General features: G+C 60.8%; 1 protein-coding gene across 4 annotated transcripts in view; it reads left to right on the forward strand.

Annotated features, from left to right (window-relative positions):
• The window catches only part of SCUBE1 (signal peptide, CUB domain and EGF like domain containing 1), a 126,966-nt gene that overhangs the window by 49,715 nt on the left and 50,934 nt on the right, over nt 1-26,317 (forward strand). For all 4 annotated transcript variants that reach the window (XM_070371474.1, XM_070371476.1, XM_070371475.1 and 1 more), the window contains exons 4-5: nt 411-545; nt 24,195-24,320. In XM_070371474.1, the coding sequence (XP_070227575.1) occupies nt 411-545; nt 24,195-24,320 (261 nt within the window). The remainder of the gene's footprint in view (nt 1-410; nt 546-24,194; nt 24,321-26,317) is intronic.

A 26,317-nucleotide genomic window follows, 5' to 3' on the forward strand; every position in this document is an offset into this window, starting at 1 on the left:
CTGCCTCTGTGGGAGCTTGGACAAGTCACTCGGCCTCTGGCCCTCCGTTTCCTCATCTGTAAAATAGGCCAGTACCTAGATCTGCTGTGCAGGGTTTCTGTGAGAGTTAAGGGAGTTAAAGCAGGTCAGGTGCTTGGAGTAGTGCTGGGCACACAGGAAGGCCAGGGTCACTGTAAGCGTCCGCCTCTGTGGGATAACTGCACGCAGTACTGCTGTAGGGAAGCGCCAGGGTCACTGTAAGCGTCCACCTCTGTGGGGTAACTGCACGCAGTACTGCTGTAGGGAGCGCCGCGGGTTCCTCTGTAGCGGCGCTCTGCGGTGTGGGAGCTGACGGCCTCCACGGCCTTCCCGCTAACCGCGCCTCCCTCCCGGCCCCAGGTGTGACCTCTCCTCCCCTTCTCTCGCCGCAGATGTGGACGAGTGTCAGGACAACAACGGCGGCTGCCAGCAGATCTGCGTCAACGCCATGGGCAGCTACGAGTGTCAGTGCCACAGCGGCTTTTTCCTCAGCGACAACCAGCACACCTGCATCCACCGCTCCAGCGGTGAGTCCTGCCCGAGCCGACCCGCCACGGCCCTGCCCGCGGGATCGGGCGCCCCTGGAGCCGCCTCACCGGCCACGGCCCCGCTCCTGCGGGATCAGGCGGCCCCTGGAGCCGCCTCACCGGCCACGGCCCTGCCCCTGCGGGATCGGGCGGCCCCTGGAGCCGCCTCTCCGAGTCTCCATTCTGGGGCCTCGCGCTCAGGGCAGGGAGCTCTGGGGGTGGCCGGGAGGGCCGTTTTGTGCCTCTGGTGTTGGGTCTGCAGTTTCCTCACAGTTCGCTCCCGCCCTCCAGTCCTGCGGCAGGGCTGCTGGTGTCCCTGGTGCTTTGTGTGGAGGGGGCTTGGGGCCACCGATGGGCAGATGCCACCAGAGAAGCCACTTTGTCCGTTCTGGGCTGGGGGCTGGCGGTGGGCCGGGTGAGGGTGGCCGTTCTCTCTGGTTCCCTTCCCCCAGTGGGGGCTCGAGGTCTGACCAGGCCGAGCTGCTGGTTTCTTGATCTCTTGCACGTTCACTGGGTCACCAGTCAACAGGGGGTCCTTGTGGCCAGGAGCCAGCTGCCCTCTGTAGACCAGGTGGGATGGGGGTGCCGGCCTGGGGGCCGGTACAGAGGGACAGGGAAGACTCCAGCCAACTGGAGAGCCTGGGGAGCCTGGAGACAGCCCCAGCCAAGCCCAGAAGGTGCAGGGCGGTGGTGGCCATTTGGGGCCCAAAGCAGCAGGGCTGTGAAATGAGACAAGTGGTCAGAAGCCAGGACCCAGATGCTCAGAGGAGAGGGGCTTCCAGGCGGAGGGAGCAGCATCTTGGAAGCCGAGGAGGCGCGTCTTCCTTAAAATAATGGCGAGATCCAGCCATCTCGAGGCAGGCCGTGCACTCCTGCGGCCTGGCTGCTCTGAGCAGTCAAGGGAATAGACACCAGAGGAGGAGCAGACAGCAGCCCCGTGGCCCCAGCCTCAGCCCCTACCCCATCACTGACCCAAGACATGGAGGAGGTGCTGGAGGGAAATCCTGCAAGGGCCTCGCCTCCAGTGTGCGGCACCAGCGGGAGGCCAGCGAGTGGTCCACACTGAAAGGCAGGGAGTGAAAAGGGCAGGTGCTGCTCTCCGGGTTGGGCCGACCAGGGTGAAGCCCGCTTTGCCACTCCCTCGCCCTTCAGGCGGCTCTGCTGCTCTGAACCTCAGCTTCCTCATCTGCAAAATGGGGCAGCGGTGTTGACCCGGCAGGGTCTTTGGGGGCTGGCTCCAGATCCTAGGAGTAAAGTGCTAGTGTGCACTAAAGCTAACAGAGGCGGTGAGGTGAGACTCCGCGGCCCTGGCTGTGATTTTTTATTTGAAAACAATTCCTGAGGTAGAAAAGAAAAAACCATTTTTAAGAAGTACAAAACCCAGGGTAATTATGCAGAACTACGTTACTGGAGTCCTCGGAATTCTCAGTGTTTTAGGCAGTTTCCTCAAAAACAAGGTGGCTGATAAGCCTGCGCCGTGTCCCCAGAGGACAGAAGGGCCGAGTGAGTGTCGCCGTCCCGGGCACCTGCTTCAGGCGCATGGGCCCGACGTCCACGTGGAAGACCTCCCAGCTGTGGGGCTGTGGGGTCAAGCTGCCCAAAATGAGGACCCCGACCCCAAATCGAGTTTCATAAAAAGCAGATTTATGAGGAAGAGTGAGCGTCGGTGGCGGGGGACAGTGAAGCCTGCTTTCATCAGGGAGCGGGGTTTACAGGGCGGCTAGCCCCTCCTCAGCAGGGCTGTGTGTGCTCTGCTCCTTTGAAGAGCAGCTTTCCCACGAGCAGGCCTTCAGGTGAGGCCGTGCCCCAGCTCAGAGGAGGGCGAGCAGGACCGGGAGATAGTGTGATGCCGGGCAGCAGCCTGGCCCTGTTCAGAACCGGGTCCCGGCGCGGCCGGTGAGCACTGGCTGTGCTAGGGATGTCACCTGGCAAGCCCCGGCGCCCGCCAGGGCCGGGACTCGGTGTTGTGGCGGGCAGCGACAGCGGCTGCTGTGGGGTCATGAGCTCACTCTGCCCTGGGCCCTCACGGGAGCCTGGCACGGCGGAGGAGCATAAACCCAGTCAGCTGAGGGGACCTGCCCGAGGTCGTACCGTAGGGTCATGGCAGTCAGGATTCCAGCCCGTCACTCACTGTGACGAGAGGAGACTGGTAAGGAAGGAAATCGGGTGGAGAAACAGGCAGGCACTGAAGACCTCTTGGAGGAAGCTGCCCGTGAGCTGATGTCGGGCGAGGAGGGAGAGCGTCTGTGGGAGGAGCCGGGGAGGGCTAGGCAGGAGTGTGTAAGGGCCCTGGGGAGGATGTGTGTTAAGGGCCTGAGGTGGGCGTGTGCAAAGGCCCTGGGGCAGGTATGTATTAAGGGCCTGAGGCGGGTGTGTGCAAAGGCCCTGAGGCGAGTGTGTTTAAGGGCCTCGGGGTGGGCGTGTGTGAGGGCCCTGGGGCAGCTTGTGTACTGGCCCAAGGCGAGTTGTGTAACGGCCCCGAGGCAGGTGTGTATAAGGGCCCCGAGGCAGGTGTGTATAAGGGCCCCGAGGCGGGCATGTGTAAGGACCCCTGGGCGGGTGTGTGTAAAGGCCATGAGGTGGGTGGACCAGACTCTCGGGAAACAGAGTGAAGGGTGGGATGGTGGGCACAGATTGCCCAGGAAGAGGGGAGCTTGGCAGGGGCCAGGTGCCATGAGGCTGGTGAAACATGAGCCGGAGTTTGGGGCTGGGTAAGGAGTGCAGGGGCTGACCAGACAAGCTGCTCCCTCCCGAGCCTGCCGGTTGCCATGACAGGTGCCCGTCCTGACTGTGTGTTGACACCGGTGATGACTGTTAGGGCTCAGAGTCAGAGCACGTCCAGGTGCTGAGACACAGCTTGTTTTGTACGTCAATGGCCTCTGTTCCCCAAATCAAGAGTCCTCAAGTCACCTGACTCTTCCTGACGCCCTAAAGGAGCCTCCCCTGAGCTGGGTTTCATTAGAGGGGACTAGACGCATGAGCAGGGTCAGCCAGGGTCAGTCCAGGCTCCCGGCCAAGACACAAGGCTCAGCCCTTCCGAGCGGCCCCGCCTCCCGGGCGCCAGTGCAAACCCTGACTCGAGGCGTGTGGGTCTGGCCGGGCTGGGCTTGGGGGGGTCAGGTTCTCAGTCTTTCTCCATCTCCATGGGTCACGTGGCCTCTGCAGTTACTCCTGCCTCTCTGGGTTTCCTTGTCTGTAAATTGGGACCAGTAATCCCTCCCGGGCCAGTGAGAGCTCGGTTAGGGGAAATGCTTTGAAGGGGTCAAGTGCAGTGCCTGCCCTAGGGGTGGCAACTCACAGAGGCAGTTTCTTCAAGCCTTTAGAACTCATGCCTGATCTGGGGACACAGGCTGTGCTCTTGGTGGGAGGGAACACAGAGACGCTGAGGTCCGTGGCCCGTCCGTCTGCTCAGCACTTGCGGGAGCTGGTTCGGGCACCAGCACAGCCCACGCTCACCTCCCACTCAGCCTCCGGCCCAGCACACCATAGCCCGTCTGTCACCCCACAGCCAGGGTGCGCCGGGGAGAGGGGTCCGGGGGGCTCCCTGGCCCCTGAGTAGATGAGCCAAGCAACCAGCGCGTTCGCTCTCTTCCTCTCCCGTGCCTGATCTTTTTTTTTCCCAAACTTATGTCGTATCTGTGCTCCAAGAAGGTGTTGACTCCTGGATGAACTTTTCCCTTTCCTTCCGGTAACGAATTCTTTCTTTCAGTCTGAGCAGAACTGATTTAGGGAGGAGGAGCTCCAAAAGGCCTGAGAGCTGTGTGATGGCAGCTCACTGGCTCCTCCACTCAGGTGCCAGTGCCTCTGGTCCCCGGGGTCCCAGCGAGAGGAAAAGCAGGCGTGGCCTCTTGAAGCTTTCCATCTAGAAAGGGGATTCGGTGCTAAATGAGGGTCCTCAGTTCAGTTCAGTTCAGTTCAGTCGCTCAGTCGTGTCCGATTCTTTGCGACCCCATGGACTGCAGCACGCCAGGCTTCCGTGTCCATCACCAACTCCGGGAGTTTACTCAAACTCATGTCCATCAAGTCAGTGATGCCATCCAACCATCTCATCCTCCATCATCCCCTTCTCCTCCCGCCTTCAATCTTTCCCAGCCTCAGGGTCTTTCCCAAGGGGTCATTTCTTTGCATCAGGTGGCCAAAGTATTGGAGTTTCAGCTTCAGCATCAATCCTTCCAATGAATATTCAGGACTAATTTCTGTTAGGATGGACTGGTTGGGTCTCCTTGCAGTCCAAGGCTCCTAGGAGTTACCTTATAATAATGTGCTGAGAAAAAACCCTCTGGAAGGAGGGACCTGGGGCTCCTAGGGGCTCTAGTGTTGTCTGAACAGTGGAGAATGTAGTAGCAAGGGTCTCCTGGCCAGCCTGGTGAAGGACCTCTCCCTCACCAGCACTGATCCTAGGCCACTGCTGTTGCCAACGGAGGTGGGTTTGAGATACGAGCTACGTGTGCCCCCTCCCCCGGACCACAAGCTGTGTGGCACGGCTGTGCTCTGAAGCCTCAGCAGAACGCCCACAGCGGTCTGATCTGTGCTGGTCATGAAAGGTGCCCGAGGAAGAGGAAGCCCCCTACAACATTGTCCCCACAGTCGTAGGAAGCAGGACAGGCTGGCAGGGGGCTTAAGGGGCTGTCCGTGCCAATGCCCAGCCCTGAGGGCCCTGGCGCACAGAGGCGACCTGTCTTCATGATCAGGAGCCCAGCCTCTAGGGCCCCACAGCCTTGGACTGGAATCCCGGCTTACCCACCCTGTCACCTGTGTGACCTTGAGCAAGTCACTGAACCTCTCTGCGCCGGGTCTGTGAAGTGGGGATGGTCATAGAACCCACTTCATAGGGTTAAAAAGATGTCATAAAAAAATTCCAGTAAACGTGGGCTCTTCTTATTGTTACTTATCGCAGACAAGGAAACAGGCCCAATGAGGGCAGGGCCTGCCCCTCGCTGGGCCGGTGTCCAGAGCCAGCAGCAGAGTCAGGGCCTGGGTGCACAGTGGGCAGCGCTCTGCAGATGCGTGCTGGCTGCTGGCTGAAGCCTGAGCTTCCGCTGAGTGTGGAGAGGCGGTCAGGAGTCAGGCCTCATCGTCAGGGAGCTCTCTGCACTGGCTCACCCGCCACATGACCCACCGAGGGCTGCAGAGGTCAGACCTGCCCCTGCCCTCCAGGAGTGCCCAGCCCCATCCTCCCCATGGAGGTGTGGGCACTGTGCCAGGCCACGCTGGGCATAGGCAGTTGGGAACCAAGACACGAAGAGGACCTCAGGCCCCTGTCTGCTCCTGCTCCTCCCTCCCTCCCGCCCCCGGGCCCAGCGTGCCCACCCACCCTGTCTACTGCCCGGTGCCCCCTCAGCCTGGCGAGAGCGCCCGCTCACTGCACAGCCTGTCCCGAGCTGGCCCTCTGTGCTCGGGGCTGGTTGTCTCCCACCCCCGCCACAGCTGGCTGCCTAGGGCAGTGTTCTCCCCGCTGCCTGCGTCACTGCAGCTTGGGGGTGCCCCATGGGCAGGGACCGTGTTCCGCACATCCCCGTGCCCTGTTTTGACGGGGGTCTGTGGCAAGGAACCGAGGGAGGCTGGAGAGATGCTCTGTTCACGGCGGCTGCCTGGGCCCGGGCACTCCACATCCTCGGGTTGTGCTGGTAGGGTCCTGGTCAGCACTTGCTCGTCGACGCTGTGGTCCCTGGGTCGAGGGGTAGGCACCCAGAGGCTGTGCGAGGCCGTTGCACTGTTGACCACATCCCGAAGTCCTAATGTGCTGCTTCCTTTCCCTTGTCTGATGCCCAGAAACTGGCCACAGGGCAGCTGGGCAGCCGTGTCCCTACAAAGCCGAGGCCCATGCAGAGCAGACGCCAGGCTGGCATTTTCCCAGCAGGGACTTCATGGGTTTACCTGAATGCATTTAATGTCCTTCTGAGCCTGTTTAAATGCTTGTATAAATATAGATGGGAAACTGCACTGCCCTCCTACCACCAGCATTCCTGGTGGCACTCAGGGCCCTGTTTTCACAAAGCTAAGATCTGGCATCGAGGGTGACACTCAGTTCAGTTCAGTTGCTCATTCATGTCCAACTCTTTGCGACCCCATGGACCGCAGCACGCCAGGCCTCCCTGTCCATCACCAACTCCCAGAGTTTACTCACACTCATGTCCATTGAGTCGGTGATGCCATCCAACCATCTCATCCTCTGTCGTCCCCTTCTCCTCCCGCCTTCAGTCTTTCCCAGCATCAGGGTCTTTTGGCATCAAGAGTGACACTGGCTCCAGCCAAAACCAGAGGTGGGAGCCAGGAGAAAGGAAGCTTGGCTTCTACTGCGTTCAGTAGAAACGATGATGGTGAGAGCTGTGTTTCCTGGGGGCTTCCTGCGCCCCACAGACAAAGAAACCGAGGCACGCAGCGGGTGGGAAACTTGCCCACAGATGCAGCCAGTGGCACGGCAGGCCCCGCGCTTGGGCGGGCTGGCCTGTGAGCCTGGGCAGACCATGTGGAGGGTTCCCATGAGGCTCGCAGCCCTCTTTGCAGCTGGCTAGGTGCAGAGGGGCCTGGAGAAGCAGAGATGCCCCCTTGCTGACGCCACCTGCAGCTCCACGGGTGTGAGTGTCCCGGGTACCAAGAGTACCTCTTTAAGCCCCAGGAGTTCCAAAGATCCTTGGCGGTGGAGGTGTCTGGAGATGGCCTGCCCGCTTCCCTGGTCTCCTCAGAGGAGCCGCCTAAGTTGGCCCAGCCTCTCTTCCCTACAAGTCACAGCTTTTGTTATGAGCTCAGTGACCCAGACAGCCTCTCGTCTGAGGACCAGAATGTCCGGCCCCGTGCTGAAGGGCCCAGCCTCGGGGCTGGAAATAGCTCTTCTCATCTAGCTGTTGTCCACCGTTCCACACCCCCGGCCGTAGGGGGATCTTGCTGTGAATCCGGCAGCCCAGGGTCCGCATGCACTCGCGGAGACTGCGGGAGCCTGAGGGCCCCCCGGCTCCTCCGGAAGGGCCTTGGGCTCTGTGACGGCTATGTGCTCCCGGGAGCCGCTTCCACCTGTGTCTGAGCCTGCAGGCGTGCTCTGGGTGATTGTGCCTAGAACGGCTCTAGAGTTCATCTTTTGGTGTATTAGACCCTGCATGAAGTATTTTTAGGACCTGTTGGTTATATCTTTAAGTTTGTAACTAAAGATGAAACAATGTTTTTTTTTTTATCTTTTATTTTGAAATAATTATATAGAGTCGTAAGGACATGCAGAGATAGTAAGGTGAGATCCCATGTACCCTTCGCCCAGCTCCCCCCGCGGTCACCTCTTACATCACTGGAGAGCCGCAGGGATGCCAGGAAGCCGGCATTACTAGGCTGAGACTACCGAGACTGTCCCCAGGGAAATAAGACATGTGGTCACCCTAATAGTACCTCGTTTAAGCCCTGGACCCCCACAGGGTAGGTACGACTGCTCCCACGTGCAGATAGCAACAACAGAGGCAGGTAATGCGCCCAGGGCCACGTGGGTCCTGGCAGAAACCCCAGACAGAGGTGCAGTGACGCCTCTTTCTGGGCCTGAGCTCTGGGATGCCGTCTGGAGCAGGGAGGGCCCCTCAGGCACCGTCGCCCCCAGTGCCGTCTGACTGAGGAGGTGACTCTGTGGCAGTGCCTGGCAGGCTGGTTGCCAGGGTTGTCCTGACCTCAGGTCACTCCCGTAAGCCCGAGCCTCGCCGGAGAGACGGGGGACTCAGACGTGAGCCCTGCGCTGCGCCTGAGACTTTGCTCACGGGGTTGTTTCGAGACTCTGCGTCTGCTGCTGCTCCTGCCACCCCTGCACCCTTCCCATCTTTCCCGCCCGTGTTTGCCCAGCTGGCCTTCCCTCTCTGGGCCCTTCACTCAGGCCAGCCTGGCCTCTTGCCTCTGGCCAGGGGTCCCTGCCGTCTAAGCTTCCAGCTTTGCTCTAGGGGCCAGGAGAGTCAGCGTGCCCGCAGACTTTCTCGCCCGTTGGAGAGGGTTTGCGTCCTTGAGCCTGAAACCAGACCCAGAGCTTCAGGAAGTGAGAGAGGGGGTCAGGAAGCTGTGTGTGGCAGCAGTTTGAACTTTGCTGTGAGCGTGACAGGGGCCCCGTTGGCCCCAGTAGTGGGGGTATGACTCACATTGCGGAAAGATCACTGCCCACCGTGGGTGGGCAGGGAGATGAAGCCCTTTCCTGGGAGGCAGCACTGGCGGCCATCAGGGTCTGGAACTCATAAGGGGGCAGTGTGAGTGGACAGGAGGGGCAGAGGGGAGGGTGAGAGGGGCAGAGGGGAAGGTGAGAGGCAAGGCAGGGCAGGCAGGCCTGTCTGCAGAGAGGCCCGGTCCCTGCATCATGGCAGTGCAGAATGGTTCAATGGAGGTTGGCTCTGGACCACGTGGGGCCTTGTCCTTTCTGGAACCAGGAGCTCCAGAGGGGAGCCTAGGGCCCAAAGTTGGACCAGCCAGTCTCTACTTTTCAAGAGGCTGCAAGCCGGGTGCTGCTCAGCCTCCAGCTCACTGTCCTGACCTCAGGCGCCCCAGGCAGCTTGCACTCATGGGCCCCCAGGCTCTCTGGCCCTCTCAGCCTGGGGCCTGAGGAGGTGGCCAGGGTGGTGGGTGTGAGGACAAGCTCAAGAGCCTGGCTGGGACAGGAGCAGGGCCTCTGGAGTGTCTGATCTCCCAGCAGAGATCAGGGGTGTGGGGACGGCGACCGATTGGCCAGTGGTTCCGCCCTTCAGCCACCTCGTGGCCAGGCCAGGGAAGAGGGCTGGGCTCCCCTGCGGCACTTAGAGGAAAGCGCTCCCCCCGGCCGCACTCAGACCCTAGAGTCACGCAGGGGCCCTGAACCCACAGCCACCCGTGTCAGCCACAGCCCGAAGCCTTGCCCTCGGGCCCTGAACCCACTGCCCATCATCCACGCCCTCCCACACAGGACGGGGTGGGGGGGTGCTCCCTCACAGAGGCCCCCGGGCAGTTTTCGGGCCCCAGTCCCTGGGGTTGGGTCAGGGCAGAGGACTGGTGGCTCTCACCGGAGGCGGCTGCCCCTTCCGTCCACCACAGCCCTTGTCTGGGGCCCTTCCCCGACTCTCCTCAGCTGGTCCTTGACCCTCCTCCGGACTTTGCTGTCCGGCTGCTCCTGGAGAGCAGGAGGTGTCACCCGTCTCGGCAGCAGCTGTCCTCGCCGGCCCATCCCCAGCCTCCACTCTCACGGTGCTTCCACACCCGGCTCTCTGTGAGGCTTGCAGCCGCCCCGGGAGGAACTTGGGGTGAGCACTGTCACCCCAGCACAGCAGGGCACCCCAGCGGGGCCCACGCCTCAAAGCAGCACTCCGGACAGGGCCACACTTCTGACGCCAGCGGTAGCTTTCCTTCTCCCGCTCCACCCCGTTGTGGTGGTGGTTTTGTCCCTCAGTCGTGTCTGACTCTTGGCGACCCCACGGACTGCAGCCCGCCAGGCTCCTGAGCCCATGGGATTCTCCAGGCAAGAGTACTGGAGTGGGTTGCCATTTCCTTCTCTGGGGGATCTTCCCGACCCAGGGATCGAACCCATGTCTCCTGCATTGGCAGGCAGGTTCTCCAGACTCACATGCCTGTGGACAGAGGCTCACCGTCCGTCCCAAGCCACCCCCACCAGATGTTGGCTCAGGGCCCCATCTGTGTGCCTGGCTGGCCGGCACCCACCGCTTCCTGGGACGTGATTCCCGCATCTTGAGGTCTGGGCCAGGCCTTGACCTGGGGCCCCAGCATGGCCCCTGCAGGGTAGGGGACATCCTCGGCCCTGTTCCAGGGCTCTCTGTCATCAGCCGTGAGTGCTGGGTTTCCATGAGTGTGTGTGGCCGGGAACTTTCTCTTTTAAATGAGGGCAACGGTGGCCTCTACGGAAAATCCTCACCGTCAGCCTCAGGGCTGCGCCCCTGGCTGCTCCTGGGGGCTTCTTCTCATTTCCCCCCCAACACACCCCACCCGCAGACCAGGTGGGTGGGAGACCAGGCAGCTCTCGCATTTAGCAGGAAGATTTACGGTGCTGCCGGAGAAGGCTTGTCCTGGCCCTCTGCAGTCCAGAACGGCCCTTGAGGCGGGGACAATAAATCCAGCCCATTATTTTTTACGAGCCTCCCACCCCATAAACAACTCCTTTGGCTGGTGAGCCCAGCTTCACGCCCTTCTCCTGGCCTGGCCTCCTGCCAGCCTCGGCCAGGCTGCCCTGCAGGGACCCCAGTGCCTCGTGGCATTGGCCTCCTCATGTGGATAATGTGGGGGTAGCTGGCCCTGGCCCTGGCTCCCTTCTCTGCTACGAGTCCCGTGGCCTCACTTTTCTTGTCTATAAAATGGGACAAACGTCAGTGTTCATTATAGAAATTTTTATGAGGACCAAAATGAGATGCTGTGAGCACACTTTGTTCCCTAGTGGCCTGCCTGGACCTGAAGTGGGTAAAACTGTCAGCTGTTACTGGCACCACTGGGTGCCAAGCACCGTGCCCAGACGGTGGCATGGGTCATCAGACCCCGGAACGGTCTGGCGCCATGCAGCTGTGCTCTCCCATCCTGCCGAGAGGAAATGGAGATTGAGAAGCAATTCGTCCCCTAGTGAGTGATTAGCACAGTCAGGATCCGAACCCCCGTCTTTCCAACTCCTAAGAGCAACCATGCTGAATGAGCAAATGGACGGAGGGCTGGGATCAGGGGTGGCCCGCTGCCTGGAGCCCCTTGCGGCCGCAGGGGCCCCCCCCCACCCTCTGCCTGCAGGCAGGCTCCACTCTCCCCCGAGTTAGTGTGGTGGCTGGTTCCCGGGTCCCCCGAGCCCTCCGCCTTCTGCCAGCAGCGGGAACCCCTGGCCACGTCCCTGCCCACTCGGCCCCCACCCGTGGCTCCTCTCCCTGCGGCATGCATCACGAGGCTGCTCTCCCGCACCTTCCTCGCCTTCCCTGCCTTCACAGCGCGGCCCCTCTCCAGCCCCCCACCCCCTTGCTGTTCTTCCCATGGCTAGGGAGCCCTTTTCCAGTTGCGGGCCTTGGTGTACGCTCTCTGCTCTGCCTCAGGGGCCAGGCCCCAGTCCCCTCGCTTCCTGGAGAACTCATCATCATCCTTCAACACCCATTTTGCTTCGTCTCCTCTCGCAGAGCTGTCTCCGACTCCAGGACGAGCACGTCATCCTCCCATTGTACACACACAGCCCCGAGGCACTGTGTCCTCTCCTGGGGGCGGCGCATGAGCTCCTGAGAAGGGCAGGGGTGCATTTCCCACATCTGACGCAGGGCGGGCGCAGGGCAAGTGACAAAGAGGATCGGATTAAAGTTCTTTCACGCCCCTGGCACCAAGCGGCACCAAGGCAGGGCTTGCTCCCAAGGCTGCTTTCAGCCCCGGTCAGCCGTGGGTGGCCGAGGCCCCTGCAGCAGGGGAGCCCGAGATGAGTCAGAGACGCTCCCCAGCGCACAGCTCCACACCCCTGAACGAGCCGATCCTCTCCTGGAACCCCGTTCCTCCACGCTCCCACAACCCTACCCCATGTGCCGCCAGCCCGCATGGCGGCTGACCCAGCGTGCGCCTCCACGTCTGTTCACCGAGTGAGGCGTCCACTCGGCAGTCTGTTCCAGTTAGAGTGAACGGTGGGAATCAGCATGGGCTCCCCAGGCTGGTGGTCCGCGCCCGCGATACGAGCCCTGGGAAGGGGGGAGATGCCCCACAGCCGTTGCGCTCCTTCTGTGCGCCAGGCCCTTGGCACCCTCTGATCCTCAGAGGACCCTGGGAGTGACAGCTGCCCCCTCGTTGTGCAGAGGAGAGAGCGGAGGTGCAGGCAGGGACAGCGGGCACAGCCATTTTGGGATGGAGCCCACCCAGAGCCCAAAGTTTGGTGGCTCCGAGCCTGGCTGTTTCCCATAGCACATGGTGGGCAGTGGAGGTGAGGCAGTGTCAGGGGGCTGTTTGTGTCCTTAGGGAACCTCCTGCTGGCATGCCCCCCAGCATTCTTGCAGCTTCCCCTCCCAGGCCCTCCCCCAAAACTGCAGGGGGAGCACTCACTTGGCCACCACATTGACCCTTCCCACACCTGGGCTCCTCTGCCTGGTCACCTGTCAAGAGGCAGAAACAGGCTTGTGCCCTGGTCACAGCCAGTCTGCGGCTACCTTTAGGGCAGGGGTACCCAGTCCCTGGACCACGGACTGGTCCTGGTCCCGGCCTGTTAGGAACCGGGCCGCAGAGCAGGAGCTGAGCTGCGGGAGAGCGAGCAAAGCTTCCAGGGCCAGTCCCCATCTCTCCCTTCGCTCACATTACCGCCTGACCCCTTCTCCCCATCGCTCGCCCATGGAAAAATTGCCTCCCATGAGACGAGTCCCCGGTGCCAAAAAGGCAGGGGACCGCGGCGCTACAGGCCCTGTGGAGGGAGAGGGTGAGAGCAGCCAGGTGAAATACAGGACAGCCTGTATTTGAACTTGGGATTTCACACCAGTAGTGAATGCTCTTTTTTGGCACAAACGTGACCCACGTAACACTTGGCACGCTTACACTTGGGAAATCTTTGTTGTTCATCTGAGATCCAAACTGAAGCAAGCAGCCTGTTTTCATCCGCTGTGTCTGGCAGCCCTGGGGAAGGAAGGGGGCATCTCTCGCCTCTGAACCCGAGCAGAGTGCTAAGTCAGGAGGCAAGAACGTCTCAGGCCTTGCTCCCAGCCACCTGGGCCTCAGAGAGGCATGGACGTGCTCGTGGTGACGCCTAGTGGTCAGCCTGGGGAACTCCAGAGGCCAGGAAGGGGAAGAACCCTTAGTGCAGGAGGGGATGGAGGGAGCCGGGGGTCCAGGGTGAAGAGCAGCTCAGAAAGAACGGGCACTGCAAAGCCGGATAAAGGAGGCCCGGGACACTTTCACTGAGCACCAGCTTCGTCTTAAGGGGACTCAGGGACCCTGAGCTGGAACCCTCCCCACTTTAGTACCCTTCAATAACCTCCCTCCTCCCCTTCCCAGAGGAGGACACCAAGCAAGTTCCAGGCCACACACCTTAGAAAGGGCCACGGGAAGTGGAGCTGGTGGACACCGGGCCCACCCCACCTCAGTGATGCCAGCCTCCCTGTGGCAGCTGCAGCGCTGCCCACGTTTGCCCACACGTGTCTGCGTTCACGGCCATCAGACAGGTTCCTTCCCATCTCACAAATGCGGCCTTCCAGGGGCCCCCAGTGCCAGGACCGGCCCAGAAACCAGAGGTGAGGGGCTGAACAGGGCTGGGGTCCACCCCTGCTTTCCGAGAAGGCCAGCTCTGCCCCTCTGCTCTTATCTGGCAGACCAGGAGCCGGCCAGGGTCTCAGCTCTCCATCTCTGCATCTGTCTATCTGTCTGTCTGTGTGCACACTTGGTGAGCAGCCGTGGCAGAGGACTTGGTTTTAGCTGAAAAAGCCCCCACGACATGCAGGCACCCTGGCTGGCTCTGCTGGCGGCCTCAGCACAGGGCCTGGACACGGTGGTGCCAGCAAAGTATCGAATGCAGGGGTGAAGGAATGGGTGGGCCCAAAGGCTGGTCAACTCTCAAACCGGAAGTGCCTCGTGAGCCACTTTCTGATGTGACGGAAAGAGCTCTGAACTTGAGGGTCGAGGCATCAGGAGCCCAGGGGTTGGGAGCTGGAAGGCTGGGTGTGGACGCCATGCTGACTGCTGCGTGGCCCAGGGCGGGTCCTGGCCCGTGGGCTTCAGCCTCCTCGGTGGAAAAGGAAAGGCTTTCTCCAGATGCTCTTTAAGTTCTTTTCCAATTCTTGCTTTCTGGAAAACCGGTCCACTCTGGCTGTTTTCTCGTGTATAAAGCCAGGTTCCACCTTGGTTTCAGAGCTGACCGGGTTACTGAGGGGCCCGCCTCATTGTGGGTGCATGCTTACGACAGACTGGCCTGGGGTCCAGCCCTGGGAGAGGAAAGCAGGGTGAAGGCACAGCCGAGAAGTGGGCTCGTCCTGCAGAACGGGCTGCCGGCCAGGAGGACCCCCTCAGGATTCATGGAGGGAAAGCACGCAGGCAGCTGAGCAGCTGAACGTGGAGAGCATAGGGGTCAAATCCCACGAGGGCTGGGCGGCAAGTGCTGAGGGAAGGCGGGGTGTGCACTCAGAAAGGCTGGTGCCCCTCGCCCAGCCCCAGGCCCTGGCCTGCTGCCTGAAGGCTGGGGTGGAAGTGGTGGGAGGGCCGTAGGGTCTGTGTGCCCGGGAGTGGGCGATGGGCCCAGCGAGGAGAGCGTTGGGCCAACAGAGGCCGTGAGACGCTGGTCAGCAGTGGGAGGAGAGCCCAGTCCCCCCGAGGGCCATCGAGGCAGCTGAGCGCACGCAGAAGTGAGCATCTGGCCAAGGGGCTGGGACCCCTGCGGGCCTGCCGTTGGGATGGCCACAGTGGGGGCGGGTATCCGCCCCCCCCCAACAAGGTGGGAGACCTCCCTCCAAGCCTCAGCATTGTCACTTCTCAGGTGGGCCTGCTGATGGCACCTGCCACACAGAGTCGTGGAGACAGGGGCACTGGCAGAGAGCCTAGCACACGGCCTGGCCCTGAGCCCCTCCGGGTACATGAAGCCCACAGTCTGAACCCTATGTCCCAGGTAAGGGCCACCCCAGGGATGCAGCCTGGAGTGGTCTGGGCTTCTGGTCAGCTGGGGGGTCTAGTGTGGGGCCTCCGGCTTCCAGCACCCCAGCCAGGCCCTGGAATTGCCCAGGAGGGTGTAATTCGGGGCGGGGGGTGGGGGGACACGGGATGGGAGACAGAGCCCTGCATTCTGCTAAGCCCAGGCCTCGTAATGAGAGGCTCTGGAAGCACCATCCAGGCGCAGATGCTGTTGGAGGGTAATTAGGGGGTCGAGCTAGAGCCTGGCAGGCGGCCCAGGCCCGGGGGCCAGCAGCGCTCTGCAGACAGCAGCCAGGCCTGGGCCTGTGGACGGGCGCGTTCTGTTGTCTGAGTGCTGGCGGGTGTTCTGGCCTGGAGTCCAAAGCCCCGAGCGGCTGAACGCAGGCCTCTCGGCGGTGCAGCTGGGTTCAGCACCATTTCTCAGGCCTGAAACAGGCACCGTGTAGGGCCCCAGGGGTCAAAGAGGTGACTCGGGCGCGGGCCCCGCTCCTTCAAGGAGCCGCCAGTCTGGTGCGGGAGACCCAAGTAACCCAGAAGTTACAATGAGTGTGGTGGGTGCTACGAGAGGGGGAGTCCAGAGGGCTGTGGAGGCCCAGGCCAGGCAGCTCATCCAGCCTAGGGATTTGAGGGGAGGGTGGAAACAAGGAGGGCTTCCTAGAAGAGGTGACGCCCAAGTGGAATCTCAAATTGCTGGCCGACAGCGAGCATCCCTGTTCTTTGGAGCCCTGGCAGACAGAGGTGAGGAGGGCCGGGAGTGCTGTTCGAGAGCTCTCAGCCTAACCCTGGGCCCTGGCTGGGGCGGGGCGGTGAAGGGACTTTGGCAATAGGAAGATGCCATCAGGTTTATGCTCTAGAAAGTTCCCTCTGCTGCTGCCGGAGAAGGGCTGGTCTTCAAGTCACACAGGACAGACCCCAAGTTACAGCTCTCCCACATCCTACCCAAGTGACCAGGGGCAAGGTGCTCAGCCTCTTGGAATGACTCTAAGATGATGACAGAGCTGCTTGCCTCGCAGGGTGGCGCAATAAAGGCCTGTGTTCTCATAGCTGCCTCCGCCTCCAACCTGGTGCTGGGCCCTGCGGACCAGGAGGGGACGGAGTGTGCTCCCGCTCGCAGCCAGCTCAGGCCAGGGGTCTGAGGACCATGCAGATGGCACTCCCTGTCTTGGGGGAGGTTTGGAGTGAGAAGCTGGCATTTGAGATGGGCTTGAAGAGACAACATGGAAAAGCGGATGTAGCCAGGGAGGGCGGGGTGGGTCGTTTCCCTGCTCCAGATCACTCTGGGGCCAAGGTGAAGAAGGCAGGGCTTTCCCTGCCCCTGCCCTGGCAGTGAGTACTCCACTGCCTACTGGAAGTCCCCCAGGAGCACAGGTTCTGCAGTGGGAGTGCCTGTCCCGTCCGTGTCCCTGGGGCAAATGCCCACTTCTTTCTCCATGCTAGTCTCCTCATTTGCAAAGTGGGATTAAGTAGAATCTACTTTGAAGAGGGGTCCTGAGAAGCTCCAATACTTTGGCCACCTGATGCGAAGAGCCAACACATAGGAAAAGACCCGGAAGCTGGGAAGGATTGAGGGCAGGAGGAGAAGGGGACGACAGAGGATGAGATGGTTGGTTGGCATCACTGACTCGATGGACATGAATCTGAGCAAACACCAGGAGATACTGGAGGACAGGGGAGCCTGGCATGTGCAGTCCACGGGGTTGCAAAGAGTCCGACACGACTGAGCAACAACACGGGCAGCAAGGGTGGCTCTGGTCATCACTCACCTGCAGCGAGTTTCTGGTCAGCCTCTTTTGCAGCCCAGAGCTGCCACCGTGCTGTCTCACTTGTGGGCTGGCCCTAGAGCCAGCCCCCCCAGTTCTGAATCTCTTGGTCCTTAAGTGTTCTCATCTGTTAAGTGGGGCCAGTACCTGGACAGGAGCGTGCTGCTGGGGTGGTGGGGGAAGAAATGGTGAAATGACACGTGTGAAGTGTGCGGGCCAGCCTGGCACACAGGCGGCTCCGGGCGGACGGGGGCAGCTCTTGTCCCCATCGCCGCTCCCACAGTCCCATCTTTGTTGTTGCTGCCCTGCACCTTCCCTCCACGGCAGAACCCTCCTGACATTCCCTTTAGCCCCTGGTCAAAGCACGTGGGAGCCCGTGTTTGTTTTTCCCTGCCTGGCTTGGCCAGCCTGCTGGGTCTGGGTCAGGGAAGGCGGCAGCTTCTTTCCAGGCTCTGTAATTTCGTACCGATGAGGTGGAAGGGGAGGCGAGCCCCTTCCTCCCGAGCTGGGGGAGGCAGGGCAAGGTCATTGTTCTCTCCTCCCAGCTCTGCGTTCCCAGCTTGCCTTCCCTTCCTGTGTGTGGAAGGGACAGGGATGCGGAAAACAGTGTTATTGATGAAGTCGCCATAGCAACGACCCCTGAGCGACACACATTCCAGCTCCGTTATCCTGGGCCGGAGGGCTATGAGAAAGGCCGGCTCCTCGGAGCAGACAGATTGCCCCCCACGCCCTGCCCGCGTCAGATGCATCCATGAACTTTGCTTTACAGAAGACACAGTGTGTGCACGCTGGTTTGGGGCAGGCAGATTCTCCCATGGCTTACCTCTGCACACGCTCCTGTAGAGCTACCAAAGCTGATAGAAGGCCTTTGGGAAAATAGGCCCCGGTTGGAAAGGGCCGTGGGGCCTGCCCCAGGGCCTCAGGAGGACCAGAACCCGGGGAGGGGCCACCAGAAGGACGCGCAGGGCCTTGGGAGAAGGAGGTGTGGCCCCGAGTTCTCATGCACCACGTGGCCCTGGTGCGTTTTCCCTTCACCTGATCCAGGCTCGTGGGCTTGTGTGTGTGACTGCCATGGGCATACCCCCATCTCAGGCTTACAGGGAGGGTTAAGTGAAAGGAGAGTCAGAGCCCAAGCCCCCACGCCCTGACTTTCGGAACACTGAGAGGAGAGGGCTCTGAAATGTGTCCCAGTCTAGCCTTCGTCCCCGTCCCCACAGCAGCTGCAATCCCTTCAGGCTCCTTTGTTGTGTTCAGGGTGATCACAGTAGCACCCCCCACCTGCCTCCAGCTGCACCCCGACCCCGCAGACAGCCTCCATGCAGCTTCCAGAGACCTTTCTAGCACAGAGCGCATCCCCACCGAAGCAGAGGCCCTCAAGTCCTCACCTGCCCCCAGCCAGCCTCACTGGCCCCAAGAGGGGGCCTGCACGCTGAGCGAGCACTGGGAGGCAGGTCCCCCGAGTGGCCACTGGTCACAGGTGAAAACCAAGGCTCAGAACGGTGAAGCGATTGCCCAAGTTCTCTCAGCAAAGGTCAGAGTCTGAGCACGCACCTCGGCGAGCTGGCCGCGCAGCTGCTGCGTCCTCACGGCTCCCGCCCCATCCCAGGCACCGAGGAGACACGCGGTCCGAGCTTGCAGGACGTAATTGGATTGGGAGGGGTTGGATCAAATTAGATTCGACCTGGCGAGCAGCCTGGCCTGACTGGCACCAAGCTCCCAAGGGCCGGGGTTTCTGGGAACAGCGCTGAAACCCTATCTCACTTTCCCACGAGGAGGGGAGACGAAGGGGGCTCTCCGCTGGACTCCGCACTGCGTGGTATCAAGATGGGGAGCGGGGCTGAGGCTGCGGGCGCCCCTGGTCCCGGCCAGCTCTCCTGTCCAGCTCCCAGGAGCAGGCACGGTGCAAAGCAGGGGCCGCAGCAGGGCAGACTCAGCCAGGTCCGTCAGCCCCGCAGGCTCGCAGAAGCCTGCTCTGTGCCCGGTTTGGGCTCAGCCCTTTGCTCTGAAGGAGCCTGCAGGCTGGCACCCATGGAGACGGCTTGCCAGCCGGAGCTGACGGGGATGGGCCTGGCTGCCTCAGCAGATGGGGCCACAGATGGGTGAGGAGCCTGACTCCCCTTCCAGTGTGGCGCTCAGGACCCCTCTCCCGGAGCAGAAGCCCTTGGGGACGCACCCCTTGCGTGCCCTGGGGGTTCACCTTGCACACTCAGACTTCCACTGGGCCCCATGGCCCTCAGCAGAGCTGTCCGCTACCCCTGAGGCTCCGAGGCACAGAGGAAGCCGTGCTAGGCTCCAGGCGGTGGGGCCCGCGTCCTGTTCCCTGCCCCGCCCTGTGCCACCCGAGTCCCTCAGCTCCCCTGACCCCATCTGTAAGGTGAGGCACTGAAGTGGGCCACCCTGGGGTCTCAGCCTATATTCCATAGCCTCCCAGGGCGTCGTGTTAAGTGAGGGGCAGGGGTCCTTGTCCCACAAGAGCCTGCAGGACTTCTCAGAGCCTTTAACCTGTGTCGTGAGTTCCCTGCCTCGGGCACCCTGAGGTGCTGCGTCTCACAGAACTCACAACAGTGCGTGCCGCAGTGGCGCTTCCCAAATTCCCTGAGCCCCTCGCCTCGTCCCCCAAATAAGGCAGCGGGTTTACTCTGCTTGAAGATAAGGAAGCCTTCACGTCTCTGTCCTCTCTCCACCAGGTTTCTCTCCTTTGCTACCCTCCCCTCACTTTCTCACCCGCTCCTTCTCTGCTTTCTTTGAGTTACTGTTTGCTGACCCCTAACTCTGGTCCAGGCCCTGTGCTGGGAAGTTAGGATACAGAGAAGAGTAAAGCTCAGGTCTGCCCTCAAATTACCCACAGTCAGGAGAGAGCAGCTGAGCGGCTACTCGCATTTAACATGGGGAGAGTGAAGCGGAAGCCACGGCTAAAAGCTTTGCTTTTTAGGAACCTGCTCTGGGCCACACACATCTCAGTCTTCTCAGTCTTCTAGTTTGAGCCTTACGGCCACCCTTGAAGGTAAAGATGCTGACAACTCATTTTTCAGCTAAGAAAAGGGAAGAAGGCCTCGGACTAGGGGCCCAGGTACAAGCAGGGGGGTCCTGGGCCCAGCCCCTCGTGCGCGAGGCTCAGTCTTCCTCAGCGTGTCTTGATGGTGTAAGCACCAGGCCGGACCTTCAGTCTGGTACCTTGGCATTTGCTCCCCAGTAAGGTGTCCTAATCACTTGCCATATGCAGCCAGGATGCTGGGCATGGGACACAGCAAGGAGACACAGCCTCACGGAGCTTGCTGGCTGCTGGGTGCGCCAGCCCTGGGTAGACACGCACCGGAGGAAGTGCAGAGCCTGACTGCCTCCCACCCCTCAGCGCTGTGCCCGCTGAAGGATGGGACAAAGCCAGGGGATGCACTGCACCCAGAGCGAGGGCATCGGGCAGCCGACAAGGGGAGCCACTCAGCTTGGGCCCGGGGAGGGCAGAGCCCAGCCCTTAGCTCTCCCCTTGCTCAGAAGGCGGCCACAGTTGACCTTGGTCAAATGAGAGCCTGGGACCCTTCTGGGAGCAGCTGCCCAGGTCATGGCCTCCCTGCTTCCTCCTGTCCTGTGGGGAGACTGGAGGTGGCCGCTGAGGGAGAGTGAGATCTCAGAGGACAAGCGGGTGAGAGTCGGGACCCCCATGGTCATAGAGCACCGGTGCTGAGGAGCCTCCCACTGTCTGGAAAGGCTGGAGGGGGGCCTTGGCTTTGGGCTTCAGCCAGAGGGACGAGGCTTCGGGCAGACTTAATGGCTCTGCAGGAGAGCTGAGGCTCCAGCCTCATGCTCCGCGGCAGCTGGGAGAAGGGCAGGGAGGAGCACGGGGTTCTGTGCTTTGTCGAGGGGCTGCCCAGAGAGCTTCCCGGAGTCTGAACCTGCCTTCAGTTTTCATAGGCTCTTAATTCTGAGGACAGTTAATATTGACAGGTAGATTGAAGGCGGGAGGAGAAGGGGACAACAGAGGATGAGAGGCCTGGACTTTAGTTTGAGCAAGCTCCAGGAGTTGGTGATGGACAGGGAGGCCTGGCGTGCTGCAGTCCATGGGGTCGCAAGGAGTCGGACACGACTGAGCGACTGAACTGAACTGAACTGATCGGTTTATTAGACCAGCTCTGTGCCGGCTTTTCCCGGTTCTGTTCACCCCAGAAAACGTGTGCCGCCTGCCAGCCATCTGGGTCCCACACGGGTTGCACAGTGAACCCCAGAGCAGACAGCCAGGGATGGGAGCCCAGCGGCCTGGGTTCCAGACCTGCCGTGTGACCTGGGACATCCCTCCTGCCTCGAGGCCTCTCGCTCCCCATTTGTAACCATTTGTAAGATGGATGGCCGGAGCCATCCAGCCCTGACCGTCTGTGGTTCTGCCGGCCGTGAAGCCGACCTGCTAGTGGCCTGTGGAAGCCGGTGCTGCCCCAGGGTGGAGGGGAACCACGTCCCACAGTTCCCGCATCCCGCTGAGTCACCTGGCCCCTAGCTAGGCAGTTGCAGCCCTCTGTGGAGTGGTTGCTAGGGTCAGTTTTAAATGTGATGGCGATCATCTGACAACCACCATCTCAAGGAGAAGGTACCTCGGGAAGCTCTTGGGCTGAGCAGACTCCAGCCGCACGTGAGCCTGGCTGTGGGTGGCTGCTGCTCCCAGCTGTTTGCTCCCCATCAGCCTGTTTCCCAGGATGGGGGATGCTTGGGGGAGGAGACCCAGCCTCTGCCCCAGACCCTCGTGGAAGAGGGGCAAGGCTATCCCATTTCCCCTCCCTTCCCTGTGGGGACAGTCAGCGGCAAGCCCAGCCAACCGAGAGGCTAGTGGAGGCAAGAGGGACAAATGCCTGGAGAACTAGGGGGCAGGGCTCCAGGCCCAGCTGTGCCCCCAGGAGTTCAAACAGTGTGGTCCAGAATCAGTACCCACCCCTCCTGTCTCCTCTGCAAAGACTTCTCCTCTCAGCCAGCTCTCCCCTTGTTTGGGGAAATAGTTTATAACAAACGATATGCTAATGTTAGGGCCTCCCTGGTGGCTCAGAGGTAAAGAATCCACCTTCGATGCAGGATATGCCAGAGACTTGCCAGTTTGACCCTTGGGTCAGAAGGATCCTCTGGAGGAGGGCATGGCAACCCACTCCGGTATTCTTGCCTGGAGAATCCTAGGGACAGAGGAGCCTCGCAGGCTATAGTCCGTGGGGTCACAAAGAGTTGGACACGACTGGAGCAACTGAGCACACACACATACTAAATGTTAATGTGTAATAAATTTTAATTTTCAATAGTAAATATAAATTTCCCCATTTAATCTCTAGTAAGTATTTATAGCCGTAATATATTAAACACATAAACCCAAGCTCTTCAGGCTCCAGTTTGACAATTTGATTTGCCTAAGTGAGAAGAATCGAGGCGAAGGAATAGTAAGAGTAATAAAATCAGATGAAACCAGAGGTCAGCAAAATGCACGCTTCATTCATTTTGATTTGTCTTGTTTTGTTTTATTCAGCTTCAGACTCTTTTTCGGTCTTGACTGTAGCTGCCAGGGTGTTTGTGTTTTGAAATATCTGTCACTGCCCAGTTGCCCTGAGCCCGTGCTTACCGCGGATGAGGTCTCGATCGAGCTAGTGCTCAGCTGGAACGGGAGACCCGTGAGTCACCTGGGGGAGGAGTCTCCGGGCCGTGTGGGCAGACGGCAGCTCTTGTTTCATCCACATTTAGCCTCTTGATGGACTTGTGACCTCTGCCCTCTCACTTGACCCCTGACCTCATAAATTCTGGAAACTCCTCACAAATCACCAGGAAGATAAACATCAACTGGGGTCAACTGAAGGGGGTTCCAAGCCGCTCCAGGCAGACCGGGAGGGGAGATCAGGTCTTCTGGGGTGGAGAGCACGTCCCAGCAACACGGGTGACTCGGGCGAGGGACCAAACGGGCCGCCCCAGGGAACCCTCCTTCTCGCTGATGACTCCAGGGTCCTCAGTGCATTTTGGTGAAATTCTGGGCACGCACATCACTGGGCAGCGTGTGGAGGCCAGAACTCTGGGGCGAATGGTCTGTAGTCCCTGGCCTCAAAGCCCGTGGGCAGCCCAGCTCTGCACTCTGAGGCTGTGGAGGGCGGGGGGTGGTGGAGACTGGGGTTTATAACCCAGGGCCCCGGTCAGGTCCTTGTGGTGCCTCTCTCGGTGGAGACTGGGAGCCTGGGATGGGAGGAGACTGGAACCCAGCCGGCCTTCGGAGCTACAGGGCTTCTGAGTCAGCTGGAAGGGCCTGCCGGGCAGGGCCAACATGAACAGGGCTCCAGATAAAAAAGCCTGCTGCAGCTAGAGCATGGGGGTGCCAGAACAGGAAGTGAGGGGGCCCCCCCTCCCTGCCCACCCCACCGCAGCAGTCTCCCATTTCTGAGTTTCCCAGCCAGCAGGGGAGTCCCTGGCTAATTGCCTTTTGAAGTTGAGGCCTCAGAGGAAAAGGTGCCTGAGATTTGCAAAAAATTAAGATGGATTTAAAAAGGAGCATCTGCCAACCAGCAGGAATCTCCGGCTGAGATTAGGAACACAGTGGTGTGTGTGGCCTGACCTGGAATAAACTCAGTGGGCCTGAAGCATGCGGGGCTCTGCTCTGGGCTGGGCGTTCTGTGGGTCCGGGGGAGTGTGCTGCAATGACCAGGTACACGTGGAGACCCCCTCTGGCAGCTGGGTGTTGGGGGGTCGTGGTTAGTTCAGGGCCCAGCCGTGGCGCTGATGAGGACAACCCTCGGTTGCCCTGAAGCCCAGGGGGCCAGCACAGCAGCATTGACTTGTGCGGGAATGCAGCGAGGGGGGCTGAGCGGGCTGCCGGCACCTCTGGGTGCAACAGGTGGAGGCCAGCCAGGGCCTCCCAGCCCCCCGACCTGTCTGCACTCCTCTCTAGGCCCAGGCGGACACGAAAGTCTCCACCTGCCTCACGGGGGCTGAGACATGCCTGTACAAACTGAAAAGTGTTGTACACCACTGCCATCCTTTTAAATCCACCCCCACCTGCTTTAGTGGGTAAACCATCCACAGCCCTGACCTGAAAAGCGCTCTGTACAGCCCAGGCCCTGTAATCTGACCCGTGTCAGGAACACCTCCTCTGTGGGTCCGGAGAGCTCATTCACATCCCTTAGACAAGGCCTGGCGCCTCCATACCTGGGTACCGTGTCCTTGGCTTCTCCCTAAGGGGTCTCCCTCTGGGTGGCTAGGTATGCCCCCGAGTGTGCATGCCACACGTGTGCTAATGGCTGCCCAAGAACATGGCGTTTGATGGTGACATTTCCCTGGTGGTTTCCTTTAAGCCTGAAATTTTCTCCCTCCCTGGTCCCCAACCCCTCTCTCGTCTGTCTCTTCCCAGAGGGTATGAACTGCATGAACAAAGACCATGGCTGTGCCCACATCTGCCGGGAGACGCCCAAAGGTGGGGTGGCCTGCGACTGCAGGCCCGGCTTTGACCTTGCCCAAAACCAGAAGGACTGCACACGTAGGTAGATGGGGGCACACGGGTCTGACATCCGCACGCGTTCCCTGCCATGGCTTGGGGCGGTGGGGGTGCTGTCCAGTCTGCTGGACGTTGCTCAAAAAATGTGCTCAGTCCCCTGGGATGGGGAGAAGGGCAGGGCCCCAAGGGGACTGGGAGGCAGGAGGGATGGGGGCCGTGAACCCCAGACTCAGGGTTTCCCTAGTGTGATACCACGGACACAGCCCCAGGCCTGGGCCGGACCTCACACAGGGCCCTGTGTGGTAGCCCTGTGATGTTCGCTGTAACCCCTTTCTTCCCCACCCTCTGTCCCGCGGGCCCTGAGCTCAAACTCTCCAGCCAGAATGGAGGGGCCATGCGTTCTCAATGGGCCAGGGCAGCCCTTGGTAACAGAACGCTATAAAGACGGCGGGGAGCTTGGTTGGTGGGGGCCGTCCCGGCTCAGGCTGTGCTGAGCTTATGCCAGGATCAAAGACCAGAGCTCATTGCCTGGCTTTGCAAGGCCCACTGTCCATGAAGATACCCTGGGAGATCGGGACTGAATGAACTCCCTTGTCAGAGGTGCCGCTTCCAGACCAGCTTGGAGGTCAGCCTGCAGGACTCGAGCGTAGTCTGGCCTCTTAGTGTGACCACCCAGCTCCCGAGCAAATGAAGTAGGACGATGGGCAGACTCACTTAGCACTCCAAGCCCCGGCCACAGGGCAGCCTCCCGGCGCTGCCCGGGGAGCGGCGGGCACAGCCTCTGCTCACTCAGCAGCCAGGGTCCCCGGCCTGACAGGATGTTTGCCTCGATTCCGAGAAAGAGCAGAGGGAGGCCAGTGTAGGCGCCGCCCATCTCGGCCAGAGACAGGCCCGCTTTCTGCTGTAGGAAAGTGGTGTGGAGGAGCCTGGGTCCAGCTCCCTGAGAGTGCGCCCAGCCTGACCCCTGAAGCAAGAGACTGAGGCCAGCAACCCTCCTAAAGGAAGCGGCCTTTCTTCCCATTCTTCGTTCTGTGGAGAAGGCAGCGGGCCCTCGCCGGCCTGTCATCCTTGGCCATCGTGACTCTCTCCTCTGCCTTCCACTCCCCTCAGTCACCGAGAACTTGGGGGACCACAGGTGTCACAGTCCGTCACCAGGGAGCTCGTGCTCCTGCCCCTACTCATGACTGGTTGACTCCCCAGAGAGAAGCCACTTCTTTCTGCCCAGGTTTCGTCCCAGGTGTGGAGCAGGCTTCCTCTCCTGATCAGTTCTGCAGGACCACAAGGATCAGCACGCATGCTGCCCCCAAGGGGGGACCGATTAGGGACCCTGTGGGTGGGGCAGTGCCCGCCTGCAGTCCTGGGGCTCCAGCCAGGCCCTCCTGTCCTCTGCACCGGATGAGCCTCTGCAGCTGCAGAGAAGCCTCCTGCCGCCTGGCAACCTGTAGAATAGAAAAGGCCTAACTCTAGCTTCCCGGGCCTGCCCGTTGGGTACTCTGAGCTCCCTCGGGACAAAGGCCAAAGACCAGCATATGTGGCACGGGCAGGCTCGTGTGACAGGCTTGGCCATAAGGGAAGCACACTCCTTCAGTCAGCAAGACTGGCTGAAGCCCGCCCTGGCGGAACCCTGAGCTCAGTGCCGGGGAGAGAGCTGTGGGCCACAGGAAGTGGCTGGGACCAACTGACTGGCCACCTAGTCCTCCAGTTCTGTGTGGGACAAGTGTTACAAGGGAATAGTTTGCTCAGAGAACATCTCTTGAGGGGCGAATCTGGTCTGGGAGGTGGAGGTCAGGGACAGGGAGGCTCCGTGCACTGCTGAGAAGAGCTCAGCTCGAGCCCTGAACTTCAGCTGAAGCAAATGGCAGCCCCGCCCTCTCTGCTCGACTGCCGAGTGCTGCCCAGGTGTGGGAAGAGCCTGCTCCCCTCCCAGAGCCAAGGAGTGGGTGACCGCCCTACAGCCCTCCTTCAGAGGGACTGCACCCTGGCCGTCCACCCAGCCAGCTCTGGTGTCTTCTGTGGGGTTAATGTGGCAGGATTAGCGT

The sequence above is a fragment of the Bos mutus genome, chromosome 5 (assembly GCF_027580195.1).
Source record: "Bos mutus isolate GX-2022 chromosome 5, NWIPB_WYAK_1.1, whole genome shotgun sequence".
NCBI lineage: Eukaryota > Metazoa > Chordata > Mammalia > Artiodactyla > Bovidae > Bos > Bos mutus.